The sequence below is a fragment of the Manacus vitellinus genome, unplaced genomic scaffold (genome assembly GCF_001715985.3).
Source record: "Manacus vitellinus isolate BGI_N305 unplaced genomic scaffold, ASM171598v3 scaffold_22_pilon, whole genome shotgun sequence".
In the NCBI taxonomy this organism is placed as follows: domain Eukaryota; kingdom Metazoa; phylum Chordata; class Aves; order Passeriformes; family Pipridae; genus Manacus; species Manacus vitellinus.
This window is the reverse complement of record NW_021939632.1, coordinates 13,646,345-13,670,532: the sequence shown is the minus strand read 5'-3', so window position 1 is coordinate 13,670,532 and position 24,188 is coordinate 13,646,345. Positions and strand designations below refer to the sequence as shown.

Genomic DNA, 24,188 nt, shown 5'->3' with positions numbered 1-24,188 from the left:
GCCCAAAGTCATCATTGAGGAGAGAAATACTTGGAGTGAGTTTGAGATGGGGAATGAGTCTGTTCAGAGTACATTGCACAAACTGTCAGCAGCATAGACCTGGAAGGGATTTCTTCACTCACTGCATCTAGTTACCTGCCTTTTCAGGCAGTTAGGTCACATAATCTCTTTTGTAAACTTACAGACGTTTGTATTAAATTTAGTTAGTGTTTTGTCCCCAGTAATCTGATTTGAAGTGTCTTCTGTAACCTCAGTTCTCTGATCATTAGAAACCTAATCCTCTAATTTACAGACTGGGTTTATTTGTGGCCAGTTTATGCTTGTTTGTTCCTGTGCCAACACTGTCCTCCCTCAAGTAGGTTGTTTCTCTTCCCAGTACTTGCTCCTTGGTGTTTTTATAGCCTTCACTTCCCCCTCCTCCCCCCCCGAACTATAGGCTCTCCATTCGTCAGATCATTTTGGTAACCTTCTTTGCACTTATATCACTTTAAGCTCACTTTTCTTGGTTTTTGTAATCAGAATTGTAGACAAGTATTCCAGAAGAGAGTGTTTGATACTGTTCAAAATTGTTGCATTCTTAATTCATTTTTCTCCTTATTTCCATTTCTACAAATATTTCTTCAGAATTTCTTTTTAAGTCTTTCGTGTCATTGATGAAAGAATGCCTGGTCTGACTTGCTCTAATAGTTTTTATGCCTTTTTCAATTTTAGATATTATGGTCAATAATACCTCACTGAAATTGATACATTTGGAAGGTTTTGTTTGCTTTTTAAAGGAAGTTCTGCTTCATCAGTTCTCTTCTAATTCAGGATTGGCACAGGAACTTCTCAGCTTTCAGTTCTCCAAGTATTCCTACAGGTCATAGGGCTGGAAATAGCAATTGCCTTTGTCTATCATATACCCTTCTGGGTAACATCATCATTTTTACTGAAAACTTAGGTAAAGAGTCTTTAAGCCATATCTGCATTATTTTTGATTCCTAACCAGGCCTTGCTGTAAAATGAGCTGTTTGGCTCTCATCTTTCCTTGCCTTGATAGATTGAGAAAGTTCATATTTAAACTGGGGTCCCAATTAAAAACAAAGTGATAGTTGACGATTTAGGTAAAAAAATGCTTGTATTTGTGCTTGTGTGAAAGAGACCCTCTGTTTGACTGACTGTGCAAAAACCTGTAATGTCAGTTTTGATGGGTGTGCGAGGTGTTGGAATACAGATCATAAGGCGGCTGTAGAGTTGTCAGAAGATCAGAGATGTGTACCTGAGGTGTTTGTACAGTTTGATAATTGAACGTGTTCTAGTGATGCCATACTTAAAGACACTGAGATGCATGTTTTGTTTTCCAGGTACTTGCCTCCAGAGTGTTTTGTAGTTGGCAAAGAGCCACCAAAGATTTCTAATAAGGTTGATGTATGGTCAGTCGGAGTAATCTTTTTCCAATGCCTTTATGGCAGAAAGGTAAGGAAAATGTTTGAAAATCTGAAGAGTTTTAGTGTCAATGCCTGTTTTCAGTAGACTGTGAATTACAGTCATAAAAACATGAATTTCCATGGAAAATTACTTGTGTTACTTTTTGGCAGTGTGCATTGATACAGCAAGAAACTAGAAAATCTTGCTTGCAACTTTTTTATTTGCAGAATGGTTAGCAGTTTGTATTAACACTGCAGCAGCTTACTATGGCATAAATACTTAAAAAAATCAAAGTAGTTGGATAATTCTCATGAAGAAAATCATGTGCTTATTTTTCAGCCATTTGGCCACAATCAATCACAGCAAGATATTTTACAAGAAAATACAATATTAAAAGCCACAGAAGTTCAATTCCCTGTCAAACCTGTTGTAAGCAATGAAGCCAAGGTAACTTTTAATATCATCTCTGAGTAAAATGTTCATCTTAAAGGATTCAGCTGTAAAATTACTGTTAACCCAAGAATTTTGTCAGACATAGTAACTAAACATGTAGAAAAACATAACAGAGAACTAGCATTTTGATATTTTTATTTAAGCAAGCTTATTCTGGGACTTTTCAAAACCATGTACTTCAAAGCAAGACTATATATATATTCCAAAAATATGCACGTGGTTTTAAAGTAGGCCACCTCAGAAATTGTCTGCTTTGGTTTTGCCCAGAGGACCTTATGTGTCTCATTCAGGCTGTCTCACTAGAAGTTCTTGTGAAATACTTCTGCTGATACTAACAAGCTCTTTCTGAAAATAGTGAATGTTATTCTCTGCAACCTTATTGGCTTGAAGAACTATTTGACTACCAAGTACCTGGAGCATATGACTGCTAACACTTGTCCTATTGAAAGGTTATAATATGTGTGTATTAATTCAAAGCTGAGTTTGGAAACATGAATTCTTAATCTTAAGAATCTAGAAGGTATTGTGATACTGATTCAGGAAATAAAACTGCCATACTAGTTGATCTACCACAAAGGTGTAGATGGCCTTTATTTAAAAATCTTAGTAGTATCAAACTCCTCAACACAGACTAGCTATTCAGAAACAGATTAAAGTTGTTTCCCAAATGAATACTGCTATGAACATCCATAACACAAATGCAATTCTGTGAGTGTGGAAGAAAATGTTATCTGTGCGTTACTTGTTTGTAAAAACTCTCCCTGTTTTTGAAAGATATATTCATGACCAGATGCAGAAGATGTGCTCTTTGAAAAAAAAAAAAGGCCAAGACAGTCAAATGCCTGTTCAAGTTTCAGCAACTAATTAAACATACTTAGATTTGGGACACAAGCTGCAAAAAAATTAGGAATATTAAGATTCAGTTTCTAAAGATTAAAAGGAAAGAAAACCTATTACTAGAGGCTGTAACTTCCCAAGAAAGTAAGTCTTTTGGGTACATAAACCTGCTGTTACAACTTGTGGTATATTTCTATTGGTTATATTTTCTAAAAGTAATGTTAGTGAGAGAGTTGCAGTTCAGGTTATGAAAAATTGGTTGAAGAATTGCAGTTATTACTGGTTTTTTATTTTTGGTTGAGGTTTTTGTTTGCTGTTTTTGTTTTTTCACCCCCATTTGGAAAACCTATTTCCTTCAATTGCAGTTGACAGATATGCATCATATAATTGATAACATTACATGTTAACAGTTTATATCCCTGTCTTTTAACTTTGCATTTCTTTGTCAGTAATAATTTTTATATAGAGGATGTCAGGAAAGAGTAGGCAGTTCAACATTGAGAACTGGCAACTTTTTGCATTCTCCGTGTATTTCATGCTCTGTTTGTTGGAAAGACTAAAATAAACTTCTGGTCTTCTTGTCTCATATTAACATTGCCATAATTGCTTTAAGAGAGAGGGTGAAATTATTCTCTGGTGGAAATGCTATAAAACAATTTCAGACTAACTTGCACATGCAGGCCATTTATGATGACTGTGTAGAATCCAAATTGGTTTTAGATTTATAGGCCTGGCAGTTGGAAAAGAGCACCTTGTAAACTGAAATTCTGATTTGGAAAACATGGCTATGAAGTAGATATGGAACCTGAAAGGACTCAGTTAGTTTTCGGACTGCAACTGTCCTTTGATCCTCCTCACCTTTTCCTGTTTTGTGCAGTGGTCTCCTTTGCTTATCATTAGTATGTCTACAATGCCACAAAATCATGAAGTATTTTAAAAACATTATAGACACAAACTGTTACTCTGAGGATCTTGCAAATAAGTTTTAACGGTTCATTTGTTATGAAGGATTTATTGTGAAGAATTTGCTTAAAATTTGTAATGTTCAAGAACATGTGAATATATATTAACAGATGTGCATGATTTTTATTTTGTACCTTTTTCATGCTGGATATGTAAATGAAATTCTAGCAGGATTCTTTGTAACTTGTATCACTTCTTTTTTCCTTTAATCTCCGTTTTTTAATTGGAGCAAAGAACAAAGAGCTGAACAGATTTATCGAAGAGATATGTAATTCTTTTAAATTAAGTTCTAAATTAAGTAATAATGTTCTAATCAGTTCTGTAGCAATAATAAGGATTTTCTGTCATTAAATGTTGAAGCCCAAGCTCTCGGGAGACCAGATGTTCTGTGTATGCTAGACATAAGACTGGACAGAAACTTTCAGCACAGAATGATTGGCATACACTGCATGGACCTAAATGTAGGATAACAGAGTGACTCAAGAACAGTCCTGAAGTTAGCTACAGAGTTTTTCAATTGATTAGGTGATTCTAAGCAGGTGGGATTGAGTTTTTCCTGGGAAGAGAGTTTCAGCAAGGTAGTAGTTTCTTAAATATTCTTCATTTTTGCTATACTGCATTATGGCACATGTGGAAATGCCTGTGTTTTCAAAAGTCAACTAAAGTGTTGAGATTCTGTCCTTGCATAATCTCTCTACTTTTCACCACTCAGTTCAATGGTTTTAGAAGCTCATTAGAGAAAGTATAAAGGTCTACTTTTTCATTCCTCTGACACTTGCTCTTGGTTTTTACTAGGCTGTTCAGGCACAACACATGCAGAATTCTAATTGGGTGAGGTGCACATTTACTTGTAAATGTAGTTCCTAAACATGGAAATATATATTTTAAATGTGATTATTTGAAGCCAATTAATTTACTGATGTTTTTTCTTTCTACCATGATGTTCCATTTTTTCATTTGGCTTAGCAGTTAAAATGTCATTTGAACTGAATTACTTAATAACAAGAATTTGTTTAAAAACTAGTTTATCCAGAAGGACTTGCATATTTGCCTGAAAGCAGAGGTAAGTATTTGGAATGCTGGTGTAACTTTTTACATTTCATTTCTAGGCCTTTATTAGACGCTGTTTAGCATACCGAAAAGAGGATAGATTTGATGTCCACCAGCTGGCTAATGATCCTTATCTTCTCCCTCACATGAGGAGATCGAATTCTTCAGGAAACTTGCACATGACTGGGCTAGCAGCATCCCCTACACCACCTACTTCAAGCATTATTTCGTACTGAAGTTTCTCCAGCTGAGGAATGGGATGATACCTTTGTGTAGTTTCCTGATGCAGACTTGAGCTTGAAAGCATTTGAGTGTTTTTACACAGGACAAGTTTGATAACTGTGTTTTCAGACTGAAGTCCTCCTACATAGTGTCATTTGTATGATTGGAATGGATCATGGACTGTGAATAAATGTACCCTTCTGAGAAACACCATTAAACACTGAAGGATGACACTTCCTGTTACAACTAGCAGGTATACTGTGTTTAAGACTGAAGAAAAGGTTTTTAGTTTTTTTCTGGGGAACATTGTAAATAATCTTTTTAATACTTAAAATACATTTGGTGGATACTGGAAAGTTCTAACATGAAGGGTAGTTTTTCATTATTTAAATCTAAAAGAGTAGTGAGTAAATTTGAAAACACAGGAAAAATTTCGTGCCTGGTTATAAACTAAATGAACTGCCATCTTTCCAAGACACTGATCTTTTGAAACCAAAGTAAGGAGTGTGAGACGGTGAAAGATGTTCTGTATCAGATTTCTCAGTTAAAAGTAGAGTATTTTATTTGGCAACTCAGGCTTGTACCTCCAAAAATGTGGTGGTGTTTCATGAATTTAGATTGGAAGGGTGATATGAAATTCCTGGTACTTACTTCTCAAATAGATTGCTAATTTTGAAATCCATTCAGTTTTCTAAAAATACTACACTTGCTGTGGTATCAAAACTCGTGAAACCTTCCAGGCTTCTAATAAAAGCAAGCAACAGTATGAAACCAAATGCAAACAGGTCATGTATAATGTTCTATGCAGGAATAATGATAAATTCCCTTCTAGCTCTATTGTAAATTGTTGTACAGATGTCACATTTTCAGTTAAATTTCAGCAACTTATTCCTGTACAAATGTTTAAAGTATGGCTTTTTCTAATTGGATATTGTATTTTTTTTAAGTCTCCCTCAAGGCGCTTTTAATTGCTGCTAAATGATGTTGCTTTTACTTTTACAAAAGAATCAAATGACCTCCTTAAGGTGCAAGTCAACTGTACGTGTCAGAGAGATTGAGAGTAGGCAATCTGTTAACAATCAAGGCATGTCAAACAGATCTGTGTTGGCAATATACAGTACAGTTCTTTAACTCAGTTTATTGCGTTCTCGACCTGCAGAGCGCATTGATACTAGATGTAGAAGTTGCTCATGGTTATTCTCTATTTCTGGAAGTTCCTATCAACAAGGAAATGTTTCTTGTGGCTTGTACAGATATTTTAAAATGTGAAACATTTTCTAACTGCCTTGTATGGTAGAAACTTATTTTTCAGAACAGTGTATCTCTCTCCTGTTCACTATTCTTTTTACTATCCCATTCTTGATGCTGAATACCTATATGTAATTTTGTCCATGTTGCAGGAAGAGGAGGCTGTATTACCACAGGTTTTCATTTAGTATTGTACAGTTAAACTGTTGCTCTTGTTTCTGATGTTGCAAGCCATTTTGTTTTCATTGTATATAAAGAAACGTTAACTGTCTCTTTAAGATGCTGCTGAAATTGTAGAGAATGTAGCCAAAACAGTAATAAACAATGGCAGTTGAAATTTCAAAGTTTTCATGGTGTGTTTTTACATTTCAACAGAGGGCAAATCACATAACTGTATCACTGAGCTGCACTTAATTATTTAAAGCACACTCTTTGTAATTATACAAATACAATAATTAAGTAACATTGGAGGTGAAAGGGGAGGATTCCATGCAACTTAAAACATCTGTTGTAATGAAACTTCATTTCACTGAATAGATCTCACAGAAACAACTCTTAAGTATGTCAGTGATCCTTCTTTAATTCTTGAGCTGTGGAATAAAATTAGTTTATAGAATGACTAGAAAATTAGACTCAAATAGAGAACTGGCACTGCATCCTTTTCACTCTCTACGACACGAGACAGTGCAGAGTGTGAGGAGAATGCTATAACTGTAAGCTCACATTAGATTTCATTCCATCTTATTCTGCAGGTGTCACTAACAGAATTTAAATCAACTGTTTTACCTAAAGAAAATATGTACAATTGTGTGACTGTTTTTATTTCTCTGGAATGTGGTATGGTTACCCTTGGAAAGGTAAGTTAGGCAATGTATCAGAGAACTACTAAAGTAACTGAGAATTTTACAGCTACCTAAAACTAAGAAGGTTTATATACAGTGTTGCTTTTTCTGTGGTTAGGATCTGGGAATAGGCTGTTGTGGCTAAGTACATGACATTTGCTTCAGCTTTACAAATGCATGTTTCTGAAACCTAAACACCCACTTTAGAAAAAGCTTCCTACAGATAAAAAAAGAGTCACCATCTCCTCTTTTGAATCAAAGTTTGAGGTTTTACCTCCCAATATGCACAGTTGTGTTTGTTTTAACATCTTGCAGTACTGTTAATGAAAATTTTGTATCCTCACATGTAGTCATTCTGTGGTCACAGGAAGATGTCTGAGTTGGTGTGTTTGGTGACTGCCATTCAGCAATTTGTGCTTGGGATAGAAGTACCCTTGAGACTGAGTCTAGAAACCTGAGTTACTGGAGGAGTTCTGGATCACTTCTAGGTAATTCATGTATCAGCTGTTCAGTCTGTATTTTACGCTCATTTTACTGATTTCAATGTGTATCATCTATCACTAGGTTTCCTAAGCTTTCTCCTGATTTAATGGCAGGTAGACAGAAGAAAGTAAGTTAAACTTCATCACACAGTTTTTAATGAATCTTGGAAATAAAAAGCTTCCTTTATTTTAAATTCATGAATACTTTAAATGTCTGCATTTAATGGAAGATTGTAAAATATTGCATTGCTGTATAATTAAGAAAAACCCTTTTACATATGAAACGGGTGACTGTGAGAGAAATTCTGCACTTGTAACTGACTGTAGTGCTACAGGTCCTTGCAGCCAGAGTTAACGTTGGTTGGCTTGTGCCTGGAAAGCAACCGTGTTTTGGCACTATTTTATTTTACTTATATTAGCACTGAATTTGTTCAGATTTCACTGTAGAACACTATTCACTTTGAACTTGGTCTACACCAGTTGGTAGATACCAGTTCCATGGAAGGTGGTTAATATTTTAATTTTCTGAAAAATGCTTTTAGTGCTCACAAGTAGTCAGGAAGAGCATCATGGCAGCTGTGTGCTTGCCCAGGCACTGCTGGCCACGCCTGGCCAAGTGGAGCTCTGTGCTGCTGGGACTGCCATGGCAGCCCAAGCAGGTGACTGTGTGTTTTAAAATCAGCAACCCTGGAAAGGAAGGCATGTCCTGGAATTTGAAGCAACCTGAGTGCTCCTGCTCCAGCTCTGATGTCTCCCTGAATGTGAGAAAACCAGGTGTTTTTCTCTGAAGGCAGAAAGGGGGACCACCAGCCTGACTGGTTCTTTCTTCCCTATCCCACAGCTCTCGCAGCCAAGCGGGACATGACACGTCCAGCCTGGGGAGGGGATGTAGGTCCCCAACAGCGCTGCTGCTTCAGCCTTGCTCTGGATTTCAACTTTACCGGGGCTGGAGCTGCTGCGGTTGGTGCAGAAGAGCCACAGCACAACAGGGCCCAAGCTGGGCAGGTCAATGGTGCCCCTGCTGCTGTGTTGTGTAGCAGAGTGGGACAGTGAGGGAAGGAGGGGAAGGAGCCTCCCAGGAGGTGAGAAGTGTCTTTGGGTCATTTATTTTTCTTCAAAAAGCCCTGAGGACTTGCTGCTCTTTTTCCAGAAGAGGGACATTGCATTGGGAAGGTCGACTGGAGAGCCTGACCTGGGGGAGGCGGAGAAGGCCTGGGCAGAGTGTCAGGACAGGGACGGCCTCAAAATTTAGAGGAAACGTGTTTAGAGAGTTTCTTTATACTTTTTAAAACACTTCCATCTTGCAATTGATGTTTAAAAATACTTTTTTCTACATGCCAGCTACAGTCAGAGGGAGGACTCTGGTTTCATTGGCAAGGGGTGTCGGGCAGCATGGACTGACTGTGTTTCCCGTGCCCAGCCCCACACTCGTGTACCAGCCAGCCCAACGTGTCGCTCTGCCACCACATCATGGGCACCAGGGCACTGTCGCATCCCATCGTGATCCTGCCATGGGCTTCAGGGTGTGAATACCCTTCCTGAGGCCTGGAGCATACCCAGCTCCAGGCAGCCATGGACTGTAGAGTTGAGGACTGTATTGTGTTTGTAGGAAAGGTAAGATTGCAAATATTTTCAGAGAAATTTTGAATAATCCAGTAGTTTCATGTCTTTGTGACCACAGATTGGTGAAAGGAGTCTAATGATAGGGAAACTTGCTGTTGGAGAAATTAGTTTTTTCTAAGTAATCAAGTCACCTTGCTATCTTTTCATTGTGCTCTGTTTCCTAAGCCAGTAAAATTCTGTGCATAAATCAAGGAAAAATGCTTTCCTTAGAAATCTCATTTTGTATCTAGTGTCTTGAGAGCTAATCAGGTATCATTAAGAAATAATGTGATGTTTGAATTTCAGAATTGTGCAGATATGTGAATATCTTCTGCTCTGCAGAAGCATGCACAGGGGCTTTGTCTTTGAAGAGTGAAGGAGATCAAAACCACCCTCAGAGGATGTGCTGCCATCAGACCAGCAGGTCAGCTAGCAAAGTGAAGTGTTTTCTTGCTCCTGTATGGAAGCTATGCCATAGTATTTAGCAGAGCAGAACTCTCCAGACCAATGAAAAAGTGTTTCCCAGGAACAGAATGCCATAGCTTCATCTCCAAGCCCCTGTTCCGTTATTGTTTCTGTTGTTGGGCTGTTGTACTCCCAGTGTTAAAAACAAGCAGTCCCTGGACATCACCCTTGTGTTTACTGTGACTCTTGGGAAACCTGTTTACCCATGTGCAGGGTTTGAATCAGCTTTGCAGCTGGCCTGGGGTTCTGGCTTCCTGTTATTTTTAGTATTGATGTATGGGGGAGTTGTGCAATTGTCTTCTCCAAGACTCGAAGGACAGTCCTTAGCAGAGTCTCTGTCTTCAGTAAGGTCTGGGAGCAGCAGGTACAGCTCAGAGAGGCATAAGCACTATCCAGTGCTTCAGAGCTTTGAAGTGCCTGTCAGTACCGTGCTGAATCAATATCCTAGTTTATTTTTGATGCTGAAATACTGAAATATTTATAATTCTGGACAGATTGAGGCTTTGTGCACTCTCAAAACAACTTTTTCTAAATATTGTTCACTACTAGAGAACTATGATAGCTTAAAATATCAATGGTATGCAACTTTATGAAAGACCATGTATTATGTTAAATACATTGGCTGTATGTACAAGCATAGAGTTGGTTTTTTTATGATTCTATTTGAAGGGATAAAAGTGCCACACACATCTACAAGTCAATGGCCTTTATATAATATATGCAAAGATTGTATTTCACAGTGTAGCACTCCTAGGTAAAATCTGGCAATATGTGTCTTCTGTTGCCCAAATGACTTTTAACCTAAATTTATACAGTTTCTGCACACCTTTCACTGCAATGGAATAACTGGAACTGGGGCTTGTAGAGAAAGAGACCCTGTGTTACTTAAATAGGTATCTTTTATCTCTCAGACACTGGCCCTTCAGCTTCTAGGACAGCTAGGCTGGGACCATGCCCAGGAGTGCTCCAAGTATGTCACCATGCAGCCACAGTATGTGATGCATGGAAAATGCATTCCTAAAATGTGCAGTACTTAACAATTGGATAGATAGCAAAGATTCCTGTAAGAATCAGTGTAATAGTGGGGTGATGTGTGCAGCGCCTTGAGAAACACTGTTTGAATACACAGGAATGTATTTTGCATTGTGACCTCTATCCTATTAATGCTTCCAGAAAAGAGTTCTCAAAATGCAAGACAAAAACAGGAGAGATGGTTTCTTGTGTTTTGTGGCTTAACTTTTTGGGACACTCTTGACTTTAGCTGGCCTGGAAGGAAAGCTAGAAAAGGGAACTGATTCCCCATTAGCATTGATGAAAGCTTTGCAGGACAGAGCACCAAGAACTGCATCGCTCTGTGCATGTGTGAGCAGATCCAGTAGATCTTCATTTGCCCTCATTGGTAAAACAGCGGTTTCCACCAAACCAATGGAACTAGCAAGGATTTAAAGGACTCAAAGAAGTAAAACATCCCCCATGCTCCCAGAATTCTGCTATCGACCCCCTCTGCCCTTGGGCTTAGCACGGCAGAGGAACAGGACCTGCCAAATGGTCACATACATGGGGCTGACTTAGTGAGATGGTGCAGCTTCTTTCATTCTTCTGGATTTGTCCCTCTAAACAGCCACATGAAGAGTTATTGCACAGCTTTGTACATTTGCATGATGTAAAACTTTCTTCATGACAGAAATAATTACCCTAACCACTGCACAAATGGTTTGTTTCAGGCTTGCAGCTGTGGCTCATTGGCAGCTGGCAGAGCTCTCATCAGTGATTTGAGCACTGGAATACCTTCCCTGCATGTCCTTCTATTGCAAAACCAGGTAAGTAACATATTAGTTGGCAAACTACACGTGAGCTCTTGCCCATAGTGAATTTGGAGCATCTTATTCCATTGGTAAATGTCAATTCACATATATTTATATGAGATCACAGAATGTTGCTTGTAGAATTACATAAGGTTGTATCAGGTGCTGAGCTAATCTCATAAATTGTCGTCTTAGAAGTGTCAGATGTCAGGACAGTTTTATGATTGAGCCCAAACATGTTCCAATCTAACAAATTAGCATATCATAAAGGTTATTGTCCTATTGCTCAATTAACAAACCCTGTATGGATAAAATAGAATTACTCCTCTGTCATCCTTTATCATTTGTCAGAGTTCCTGTGTTTTTAATGACCCTCGTTCTTTTCCACTTATACTTTAATATATTGGTAAAATGAAAATCTTAATATGTAGGTAGTACATTAAACAAAACATGGTCCTAATGGCAAAAAGACTGTGGTTTTTTCTCCTTATCTTGGAGACCACTGAGAAGAATTCAGCTGAATTACATTGAGATCGCTTTTCTATTTTGGGGCATGCTTTGGTGTGTTCTGTTAACATCAGGCAGCAATGTGAAGGCCTCTTTTTTTTTTTATGTTTTGAGTGAGGCAAGTCATGTTTTTCTCCCTTCTGGTTTTGCAAAGCATTACTTAGGTTGCAAAGGATTTTGCTAGTTTTGTGCTAAGAAGCAACACAAATGGGGCACAGAGATCGTGAAGAAAAGCCAATATGAGCCATTCCTATTTGAAAATGGGGAAGAGCAACCAGGAGTCAGGTGGGCATGGCTCCAGACAGATGGTGTGACTGAAATGACACTTCAGCTGTGTTCATTTAGATAACTTGCACTGTGTCCAGAACATTTTCAGACTCTGCCGCTCTGCACTGGGGGAATAGAAGGTGAATTGCTGTAATGGCCAGTGGCATAGTTTTACATTGTGTTTCATATTTGGACATACAGAAACCAAACCCAGGGCACAAGGGGAAAAGTAGTGGTGCCTGAATCATCACAACTTTGGTGCTTATAGATTAGCCTCAGACTAAAATCAGGGAGGTATATCAAAACTCAGCTTGCCACTGGAGATCTGCATCAGACACACTGCCAGCAGCCCAGGGAAGGAGGCACCTGGTTTCCCAGTGCCCACTAGATGGCAAAGCAAGGTGCTCTACTGAGACTGCTAAACACCTGCTTTACCTGTCTGCACCTCACACTGGCACGACACAGAGCGTGGCTGTGGCAGTATCAGAGCCACAGATGCTGTAACTGAGTGGTCAAGACTGCTCATCCCTTTGGGATATTGGATGAAGGCTCCTCTGCCTTCAGCAGGCAGAGGATTTAAATACTAAAGACTCTAATTTTCCTAGAAATTGGCATGGGGAATTGGAATTCAGTAGCATTGGGCTGTACTTGTCTATTGACTCAACAAATGCTAAGGGAAACATGTTTCTCTTATAGCTTATGTAAAACAGGAGGAGGAATAGCGTGTAACAAAGTGTATTGGTTTGAGACAATTTGTGTGTCTGGATGGAAAAATGCTATTTTATGGCTGCTGGACTAAAGTCACAGATGGTGGGAAAATTATGGTGCTCTTGGTCTCGGTTTAACATCACTCAGTTTAACATTCCTAGCTCTAGATAGGGTTTTTTCAGTCAGTGTAAGCAAACCCAGGGCTCACCCCTGAGCCCTTTGCACCCAACAGCCTCCCTTGCCTCCAGACCAAGGAGCACTAGCTGTGTGCTAGGTCTCATCAGCTGGTGGACCTGGGTGAAAATGCAGCCCTGTTTTTGGCTGGCTTACCTCTCAGCCAGGAGCAGGAGCTGACCTGAGGCCCCAGGCAGTCACACGAGTGCAGGCACCAGTGCTGGGAAGTGCTGGTGTGAGCACCAGTGGGCGTAGCGAGCAAGGGGAGAGACTCTTCTGGAAATGGCAGCATCTTAGCTTGGTGCAGGACAGGTCTTCCCTTTCAGCTCAGGTTGCTCTGCTGCCTGCCTGTCCTTCCCCAGAGGCAGGCTTACCCTCACAGCTGAGCTCTGGCTCACTGGCTTTCCCTCAGGAGAAACATCTCTCCTAATGGGGACAGTTGGCTGGCTACCCTTCCAGTGTTCTCGAATTTTCATTGTGTGGACATCTTGCCAGATACTCACAAACAACTTCCTTCTCCAGGCATGATCCAACAGTGTGCTGTATCCAACTGAAACGACAGGGGAAATTCAGACACAATGCAATAAAGCAACTGGAATTTGTTTGTCATAAACCCCAAGGGCATGTTCTCATTAAAGCAATTAGTTGTATCCAGCAGTTATGTTCTTTCATGTTTGCATTACACCCTTCTAAACTGCCAGAGATTAGGGTCTGCTTTCAGGGTTGTCTCTGGGTCTCTGCTCATAGACTGACAGGGAGAAAACTTTTCAGGCAGGGCTTGGAACAAAGAGCATTCCTTCACACAACAGCTATTAATCTTACCCTTGCGGATGGTATGCGAACTTCATTCATGGACTGAAATCAGTAGTGGGGCAAAGGGGTGAGGAGAGATTATCTCTCACCTGACAGATAACAGCACAGATGTTGTGCAGCAGCAGGCAAAGCCACTAGTAGGAGATATAGGAAACATCCCTCTGCAAGTCAGCACCACTTTCCGTAGGGCCCTCAGGTAGCTGGTTAGTTTGGTGTTGCTTCTGTGCCATCACACAAATGCTTGACTAAGCAAATGCCTTTTTAGCATATGAAAGATGTAGCACATGGGCCATGCTGGGCTACGCTGTCCAATGAGGGATTGCATGGAACCAAAAATTCCAGGAAACAGTAACAATCACAGCAACCACCATGGAGATCTGGGTGCTACCAGCATATAAGCCCTCAGTGCCGTTTCTGCATAATTATCTCCAGGGAGTAGGAGTTACAAGAACCCACCATCTTTTTTAAGCATTCCCTGACTAAACTAATGTAGGAAGAACCTGGTATTCTAATTATCCCATATCCCACGGTTACTAAAGTGTAGTTGCTCTACATCCTGCATGAATTCAAGCATCTGAAGCTCATATCTAGTACTGCATCTATGTTCATTATCCTTTGGACACCCAAAGCTAAGGCAACACTGAGCATCAGATGCCTTTGCACACTGTGACTAAGCAATTACATCTGTTCTTGGCAGATACATACCAACCCAGGATGCAAGTGTAAAATGCTTTCATAAGTGAAATAAACTTTAATTTTGAGAGCAGTAAAATTCTCACTCAATCAATAATCCTTATATGTGGTTAGATTAATTAATAGTATTTCTGAGTCAAACAAAACCACTGTTAAAGGATTAGCAAAGACAGGCCATTCTAGGCAGCATGTTTGCACTCAATGTGCTTTTAGAAATGCTGATGATGTTTTCAAATCTTTGCCTTTTCAGATGTGGCTTCTTAACACTGAATTTTTAATCAGACTTAGAAGGGAAAGAGGTGTTTTCTTCTTTCCTGCCCCATTTCTTTATTTTAGAATTGTCTGGTGCAGAAGTGCATGTTTAAACCCCACCTTTCTCAAACTGAAGAGACATCCTCATTGCTCTTTTGGACAGGTGCACTGTACATGGCCTAAGAGTAGGCTTTCTTTCGGTGGGCAGAGAACTGGCTCTGGAGGCATTTTCTCCAGGAGAAAGGAGTGGGTCTTTTCTCTTTCTCAGCTGAACCCCTTGGTAGAAGACACAGATTTAGGGTGGCTTTCTAGAATCCTGCTGAAATCTACTAGTAACTGGACTGAGTTAGAAATAATACTTGCTACCAGGTTTGTAGTAGTAAACTGGTAAAGACATAAAAGTTAACCCCAAAGAGGGGTGGATTGGGTCAAATGCTTGATCAAGACTGGGGAGATAAGACCCGAATTCCTGCTAACTTTGGTGGTTTGCATTTAAAGAGATAGATAGATAGATAGATAGATAGATAGATAGTCAGACAGACACATGCACACATTAATACATCCACACCAGTGTAGAGGACTAACCTAAGCATGTTTTGTCTCAAACACTCTGAGCATTGCTACAGGGAAGGTGATCAGAGGAGAGGGTCCCGTGGAGGAGGGGCAGAGCTGTTCTGAGACAACTTCCTGCTCCACTTTGAGACTCGTGCTCAGTATTCCCCTAGCTCCCTTCCTGGAGAAGGGATGACTGGGCATGCATGAAAAAAAAGGCACAGAAAATCTAGTTTACATAAGAGGCGTGCACCAGGTCAGCTATAAAAGGACCTCTTCCCTCTCTCTTTTTCCTCTCTTTCTCTTTCACTCTCATGGTTTATCTGAGCTCTGGACCATCCATGAGGCAGGACCAACACGGAACTTAAGGACTGATGGTATTCTTTATTTTCTTCTATTGTTTTGCTTGGGCAAAGCTCAGCTATCATAATCTACTCTATACTCCATACTGGAATTTATTGTGAGAGTGGGGACCTTGTAGAGGTGTGCTGTGGCTTGTTAGCCAGAACCTTTGAGAAATGGTATGTTGTGGCCTGTGAGTCAGCACCTTCGTGTAATGGTGTGTTGTGGCTGTGTGTCAGCACTTGGATTGTGTGTTGCAACTTGTGAGCCAGCACCTTTGAGGAGTTTGTTGTGGGAGTTGAGAACTTATTGAAGTGTACTGTACAAAATTGAGGGCTTGTTAGCCAATATCTTTTGTGGAAGTGAATTGTAAGAATTTAAGTTCTTGTTAGCCAACACCTTTTTAGTCTAAACAGGGGGCTGGTTGCTGGAGTTATGGAAACTGTACAGTGAAAGTATAAGAGTTCCTGACACATGGTCTGGTGCCTTTGTTCAACTTGATGAGAATTTATAATGAACATCATGCCCAGTACCGATGGGTTGTGACAAGAGCATATTGAAAATATACTGCCTCTGCCATGTTAAGAGTATAGGAATCTGTATCAGGGACTCCCTCCACATGTTGACACAGACCCAGCACAGGAAGCTGAAAAGTCAACTGGGACCTCTGGACTCTCACAGCAATGCAAACATCAAACATAAGCCATTGCTTAACCAACATTTTTCACTTACAAGGGGTGAAGTGTCAGCATGTGAAACTCAAGCAGACAGGTCCTTAAAACTGTTGATCTTATAGGAGAGAGAAGTATTAGATGTGGAGAGGATTGCAACAGTGGAAGGAAACACTTGCCCCTGTGAATTTGTATGAACTATATTTAGAATTTGAATCCAAGCATAATTAAACAGTGCTAATGAGACAGAGGGAGTTATCTTCATTTGGTGTGTAATTCGTGTCACTGATTTCCTCATTCATTTTTTCCTAGATATAAAGCCTTCTTGTTCCAGTGAGATTAGAGGGTAAAAGATACCCTGCAGAGAGAAAGTATGTGGCCTGGAGCTAAAATTCAGTTGGAAGCCTTTTAAGGGATGCTGCTTTCTTGATAGCATCAATAACTGACAGCAAAGACACCTGTGAGCATGTAGCCAACAGCCAAGCAAGGCACTCTTTTTGCAGTGTACCCTTGAAAAAATGCACACAATATTACAAAGACTATAATGGGGAAGAAAAATCCACCCTTTCCAGTGAGGGAAACAAAACACTGTAAGAGTTTTAATAGTTGTAGGTATATAATCCACCATTATCAACTAAAGCTTGAATTCCTTCTCAAGAATATGCTCCAACTCATCCAGGAATGTGAAGCTTCCATAGGAACTCAAGGTGACATTTTATGGTGGGCAGGTCTGGGTGAAAGATGGTAATGATCTTGCCCAACTTAAGCAGCTCTGAGCCCATAACCAGAGCAGCAGCTTCTGTTACAGCTCTGTGCCAATAGCTGATTATATTGCTGAGCAGAGGACAACAGCTACCTGTAGCTGCAGGGGCTGGACACTTTCTTTGACCTAGTCAAAGCCAGTAAAGAAGTGCAATAGGCAAAGTCAAGTCACCAAAGTCCCATTTTTGCTTTTCAGTTGTGTCTTTGGTTGGACTCAGGCTCCTTTTTATTATGCCTTAAATAGATACAGTTTTTTGGAGGTTTTATTCTACATCTGTTGCTGCAAACAGCAGCAAAATCAGCTGTTTCCTGAGAGGTGGCACAGTAATGACTATGACTGTACATTTCAGTGCTGCTATGCATGCCAGGGTGCTTGTGCTTATTGGCTCACAAGAGTGCTCAGAAGCATCATTCACTCAAGACTTTGCTGTGCATCACATCCTAGTGGAAGTGCTTGCAGCCAGCTGGAATCTGTTCTCAATGACTGCCTGTAAAGATTCTCCAAACCCTGCTCCCTCCAAAGTGACCACCACTAACCAAATGCCTGTCCACCCACGGAGCCAAGCCAGTTCAAAGAGGAGCACTACAGTGTCTGTGAGCAAGCTCTGCTGGATATGAAGAGGATAGAGTGAGATGAATCCCACAAAACAGCAAATGTTTTTCATCTTATTCCAGTAATTCAGCACAGGCTTATTCTTTGGGTTGCTAAACCCAAGACTTTGTTTTGTCCTTTTCTGGAAGGGGATTTGAACACTTTCCTGCTAAGACTGCTATGCAGATTAATCTGAGACAGAGGAATTATTATAAGTATTTGGTCTCAAATTCCCTTTAAACAATTTCACTGGACCACTATGACTATATCACCCTCTGTAAATACCCTTCACTCTTTTGGAGGCTCTCTTGACCACTTAGAACCCTGTTGCTGTTCCATAAGGTGAGATTTGCAGCTGTCCTTCCCATTCACCACTGCTTAGCTGAGCTGTTCAGTCAGCCCTCTGGCTACTCATTCATAGTCAATAATATTGGGTTTAACTTTCCAGCAGAACAGATCGTTTTAGAAGTTGTTCTGCACCCCAGAAAATATCTTCATCTGCTTACATATTTCACAGAATGGCATGTCTGCTCTTGCTGCTTTTTCACAGTAATAGTCCAGGTGTTCAAGCTCTTAACTCTGCCTTGTGGTTGAACAGCAATGAGAAACACCATTGGTAACCAGAGCTGAGAGCAGCAGCAAGTAGAGCCGCTCCACTTGTGAACAGTCCAGAGCCACAACTTGTCCCTTGAGCCCAGCTGAAAAGGTGCCCTTTTGCAAAAGGAGGATTTCTTTCTGCCTGAACTGTGAAACAGAAGTCCTGACTGGCTACAGCCATAAAAAAATCCCATGGCTCTCAAACTATCAGTGACTGAAGTCTTATCAAATTTGAGAAGTCTTGTCACTGCTTTCTGCTGCTTGAAACATATTTTTCAATTATATTCCTTTTTAACCATCTTAGCTTAACTGCTGAGGAGTCCCACTGTCAGGATTAAACAGATGTTTTATTTCCTGCCAAAGGTGGGTAAAATAATAATCACCAGCTCTACCTCATTGGCTGCCATGTGGTCTGGAAAGGTGCCATATGCCCAGCACTCAGAGACTGCTGCAGGCAGGAGGCTGGGGGCATTATTTATTATTTGCCTAATCAATTTAAATACTATCTTTCTTTCAGAAAGTACATTTCTAGTCTTTATAAGGAGTAGTGTAGAGGACTCATCAAGCACCCTCCTCTAGTGAAGTGTACCTTCTGTTTAAACAGCCAGTATTCCGCTTGCACAGCACATGGGGCTAGAAGCAAAGACCTTGCACTTGAAACTGCACTGTGCTCATGAGCTGCTCTCAGCATCGCAATCAGTTGTAGAGGTTGTTCAAATTCAGCCCCGTATGCAATAACAACAGTTTTCTATTAATACTTTTGAAGAATTTCCTTGAGGAGAGTGTGGTACCTCTCCTCCAGCATGCAAATGGTGTGAGCACAAGCAAGCTGCTCATTGCTAACCTGCCTCTCGAAAACTGCTGCTGCACCTTCACAGTGACAGGATGTGGTATCTCAGGTGTCAGGCCTGGGGCAGTGTCTCCCACTGGCTGACTTGTGATCCTCTCTGCTGCCAGCCCTCGTGTTCTACAGGAGCTGCAGGGCTCTGAGGTGAGCACTGGCTGCGGCTGAGGGGCAGGGTGACCAGGCTGTGCAGAGCATTCCAGGTAGTGCATGTGGGTGGTGACTTGCTCTCCTTTCTTGGAAAGTCAGAGGAGAAGTAGTTCAAAAAGCATGGGCACTCATCATGTGAGGATGGCAAATGAGGAATCCTAGGCAAGAGGTGACAGTAGGACCCCTCTGCTCTGTGGAACAGCCAAGCAGAGTGCCAAATGCAGTGATTAGTAAGAAGAAAACCATCTGGCTTCTGTCCTTTAAACAGCTCTCTTTCAGCATCTCTCTTCCTATACACCACAAGAAATCTCCCTGTGTTTTTAGCAACCCTTTCTAGCCTTTCTGAATCATACTACAAGGCCCCATCTACAAATGACAGGGAGAGTAAGGTGAAGAGAGAAAAAAGGGAGGAAGATGATATAGTGGGCAAGAATCTGAGATGCCTTCAGACCTTATCTTGAAATATTACCTCTGTAGCGCCAGTTATGGCAGCAACCACCAAGGCAGCAAGTCCTTTAGATCTGGAGCTGGTAATGTACTTGTTGAGGGATGGTGTTGAGTTTTCAGAGGCAGAAGTCTGTAGGCTGACAGGTAGGCATTGCGAGGACAGGAGTAAAGGCTGATGCAAGCACTTCTGAAAATTGATGAGAGACTGAGGAGCAGACTATAATGAACTCCAGCAGTGGGCATCTGCAGGTAAGGAGGCACGAGCATGCTTCCGTATGAGTGATGTATGGCAGCTTCCAAGGAGCATTTGAAAAATATTTGGTTCAGTTCCTCAAAGTTCTTAATATTTCACCCTGAATTTGTCAGTCTTCCTATCCCTTTATGATGTGTACTTTTAGGCTAAAAATATTCAGAAGCACAATGCAATCCATAAATACATTATTTTTGTTACTTTTTTTGTAGTTAGGAATGAAAATGGCCAAGAACTGGGTTAGGAACAGTAAGTTCCTTTTCATTATTAAACAGTTAGTGCCCAGAGAGCAAGTGTGGTTTTGGGTTGTGGGGTTTTTTTGTCTTCTCTCTGAATAGGTGTTACTGGTAAAATGAGTAAGAAATCTGTTTCAAATAAAAATGTAACCTTGGAAAAAAGGCAACTTTTTCACAAAGTCATTAATTTCCAGTGCCCAGCATGTTATTTGGCAATGCACAGATTTCCAGTTGGTTTCTATTTTCTTAGAAGTTGTGGTTGCTCTCTTAAAGGATTTTACCCAAGTACTGTTATATGTAACAAAAACATATCCTATTGTCAGACTTCTGAGCCTTAGTAAAGCAGTGTCACTGCCTGGGACCATGCTTGTTCTGTTTCCTGTTTCATGTGAACATATATTTACCTGAGGGAGTAAACAGTATTGTGAAATAGCTTCTCATATCTTTTCTTACAGTTCTTTTAGCATCATAGCTGATAAAACTTCACTGATGCCTAGTAACTGTTAATACCGAGCTTTTATTTGTAAAAATTGCAACTTCTGTTTACAAGTTCTAATGTTTCTTGAAGAAGTTGCACTATTCCTCTGATCTAGCTTCAGTTCCCAGATTCTTTCCTTAATTTGTGTAAACACTAGCATGGGCACAGCTCCAAGCCCATAAAGGGGTACTTAGAAACACCAGGATGGGAAGTTTAAAATCTTCAGTTTGTTTTTAAATATTATTTTGAAGACTTGCTAAACAAAATTTCAGGGAAAGTCAGCTTGAAAGATAAGAGTGAGATTTGTAGCAGGATGGTCACTGCTAAGTCTTAGCTACTGAATTGTCTGTATTCTCTCTCTGTACAGTACCAACAACTGGAAACTACTTCTCTTATACAGGTGAAAATGTAGCGGTGTTTGCCAACAATTTGCTATTTGTGTCTATCATTCATTTAGGAGCAAGAACACTGAGATGAACCATTTGTTCATGAAAGCTGCCAGCAGAGGATGTGGCTGATGAACTGTGAGGGCTGGGAAGAGATGTCTCCAGGGAGCAGGGCCCGGGCAGTGCTGTGTCCTTTCTGCACACGAGAAGGTCCAGACGAGTCGACTCTCAGTGAGACCCATTACATCCAGCGCCCCTGATCAAACCAAAGCCCATAGCTCTGCATTGCTTTTGCTAATACTATAATCATCCATTGCAGGCTTTTCTTACATAACTAGCAAGTCTATGTTGACTACAGGCTTTGCAGCTTGAATTCACTCATGCTTCCTATTTTTTTAGCTTCTGTTGGAGTTTCACAGCTCACCTAACCTGCAAGGGCCACGAACAAAGTAAGTGAATATGCACCACTTGCTGGCAGAACAAACAATCCTCTCAGACAACAGGATTGTTATTAAAACGGGTTGTTTTGTTGGCAGAATAGGCTTTCCCTGTTGCCAGGGGTTGCCCAAGGTGAGCCTGACCTCTGTGGTCTCTGAAGCTCTCTCTTGTGGGTGAGCTGAGCAATGCTGGAATGCAGCATTTAAGATGGATTAACTGCGAACTTAACACAGGAAACAGTTCAGAGAGAGTAAAAGTATTACACTGCAGAACTAAGGATGAAACATAACTTTTGATCCCATAGGACACGAGTTCCAAGGCTGAGAACATGATTATTTGATAAGAGTCACAGTCATCTTGTCAGTGCAAGTAATGTTTGCAGCCTCCTCTTAAGGCAGAATTCTACCTTTCCAGGTGCAAGGAAGGGCAGTGGAGAGGCAGGCATGTGGCCAGTGGAAGAGATGTGTCTGCATTCTCCCACTGTGAGGGGAGTAACAAAACCATGGACCCTACCTCACCCTTTCCACCCAGAGCAGGTCCCCACATGCTAGGTCTGTTGCCTTTGAACTCTTACAGTCTTGATGCAGTTTCACGTGCATCGTAGCACAAACCCTGCACTTTGGTACTAACTTCAGCTGAAATCATTTGCACAGACCGGTCCTAAGAAACACCAGTCATCCACCCAAGTGAAATTCTGAATTGCTGGCCACATCCTGGCAACATAATGTATTCATATGGCCTAAGGATCAACATGAATTGGGGTTTCTGGGAAAGGATATATCTGTTCCTTGCTCAACTCACTAGCTCTCTAGCCACTATCCGCAAATCTCTTTGATACTCTGTAAAATGGCAGATTACTACCCTTTAACTCTTTCACCAGGACTGCAGGGCCAAACTGCTACAGATTCACCTGAGCTACATGGAGTTTTCTGTTTGATTGAGGTAAGTGGTTTGTTTGGTTTCGGGGCTTTTTGACGTTAGTATTGCACCTTAAATATTCCACTTTAAAACTGTGCTATGGCAGGTGTTGGCCCTCTGTTACACTGCAGCTAAAAACCCAGTTTCTACCACAGATGTTACAGGCAAATCAGCTTGAAGATTTTTTGTTTCCTGAGCTAAACTACCATTTATTAGCTAGAGTTATTACTAGAAGGCACAGCACAGTGCATGACACTGTGCTGGGCTGCACAAATATGTATTAAGCCCTGGACTACCATGAAGAATGTACAGAGTAGGATTACAAGCATGACTTAATTATGAACTACAGACACTTAAAAATGAAGAAACACTTTTGCAGTCTGATTTTTGCCTACCATTACAGGATTCAAATCTAAAATGCAACAGATTCTAGGTGTCTAAGTCCAAATGAAGAACCAAAACCTCTGAGCTTGGTGCCAATGAGGCCTCCATGTTATGGAGTGATTGTGAATACATTTATTTGACTAGTACAGACAAAGCCTTATATAATTGAGGAAAAGAGAGCTCTACCCTCAAACATCCTTGATCCTTATCCTGCCCCCTTCAACTTAATTTGATAATCAGCACTTACATCACAGAGAGTTTGGAAATATTATCCACGCCTCTCCTTCAGCATTACACTATGTCAAACGAGTCCCTGCCTGTAAAGATCTGCTTTCTTCAGAACTTTCACCCAGCCCCATGATTAGCTTGGCTTAAGTCAGCAAACACTCAGCAAAACTGGAACTTGGAAACAGCTTAAGCTCAGCCTCTTTCTGCCTTCAGATCCATTGGTTTTACAGTTCTCAAGCATCATCATTCAACATCCAGCTGGCATCCATTTGACTACAGTTGCTGCAGGAGGAGTGGGAACCAACCACCATTGTTGCTGAGTTTTATCCTGTAAATTCAGCCAAAAGAAACTGGTGCACGCCATCTCGTGGCCCTGCACAGCTACTTCCCGGGAACGAACTGAGCTCCAACTGTGACAGGGAGGTTTAATGTGAACAGGATTTAAAAGATGGCTGTCAGCGGCTCAGAAAGAGCCCACTATATGACCATAGCTATGAAACTTCCACCATTAGCACTTTGTCCACACTCCTGCAATGACCTTGCAGCCTGAGCAGCTGTTTCCTGGAGCAGCAGCAGAGCATCAAGCTGCAAAAGGCACCTCTTCCACATGTGCTCACACACTGTTGAGACAGCCCTCCCCTCACAACAAATACAGTGAACAGCACAGCCCCAGAGCAGCCTTTGGTGGAGCAGGAAATTACCTTATGCATTTCAGAGTAGGTCATACACTTTAATCATTCTTGATTACATGCAAGGTTGGGGATGTTCATGGTACATCTGTCTTCATCTGCTCTCAGTACTTGTTAAAGAACTCTATGTGTCAATGCTTTAAATAAAGCTAATGTGTCTCTTCGTAACTGTTCATTAACAGCTGGATACATGAACTCATGGAAACATCAGCTGTCAGTCCCTTGATGTATCTTAAGTTCCTATTCCTTCTTACTCCCCTTTTTTTTTTTTTTGAGAAAAACAAGTCATTAAGGGACCCTTGCCAGAAGTGATTAAGGTATGATTTCATCTAGTTGAGGGAATTAAAAAACCAGGGACAGAGTTCAATTGTGTGAATTTAAGGTCTTTGCTTCTATTTTAAGTAGTAAGTTTCTGACTTAACAATGTTTATGAC

At 40.8% G+C, this 24,188-nt stretch overlaps 1 protein-coding gene and 1 long non-coding RNA gene across 4 annotated transcripts in view; both read left to right on the top strand.

The window, feature by feature from the left end:
• The window catches only part of TLK1 (tousled like kinase 1), a 62,374-nt gene extending 55,850 nt beyond the window's left edge, over positions 1 to 6,524 (top strand). For all 3 annotated transcript variants that reach the window (XM_018072513.2, XM_018072514.1, XM_008931022.2), the window contains 3 exons: positions 1,344 to 1,455; positions 1,747 to 1,854; positions 4,770 to 6,524. In XM_018072513.2, coding sequence (XP_017928002.1) covers positions 1,344 to 1,455; positions 1,747 to 1,854; positions 4,770 to 4,946 — 397 coding nt within the window. In that variant the 3' untranslated portion in view covers positions 4,947 to 6,524. The remainder of the gene's footprint in view (positions 1 to 1,343; positions 1,456 to 1,746; positions 1,855 to 4,769) is intronic.
• A 2,431-nt stretch (positions 6,525 to 8,955) lies between these two features.
• On the top strand, positions 8,956 to 21,887 carry LOC108639643. The gene is made up of 4 exons (XR_001920637.1): positions 8,956 to 9,118; positions 9,413 to 9,530; positions 11,296 to 11,391; positions 21,169 to 21,887. It is a non-coding gene; the product is annotated as an uncharacterized LOC108639643 (long non-coding RNA).
• Positions 21,888 to 24,188: the final 2,301 nt, after the last annotated feature.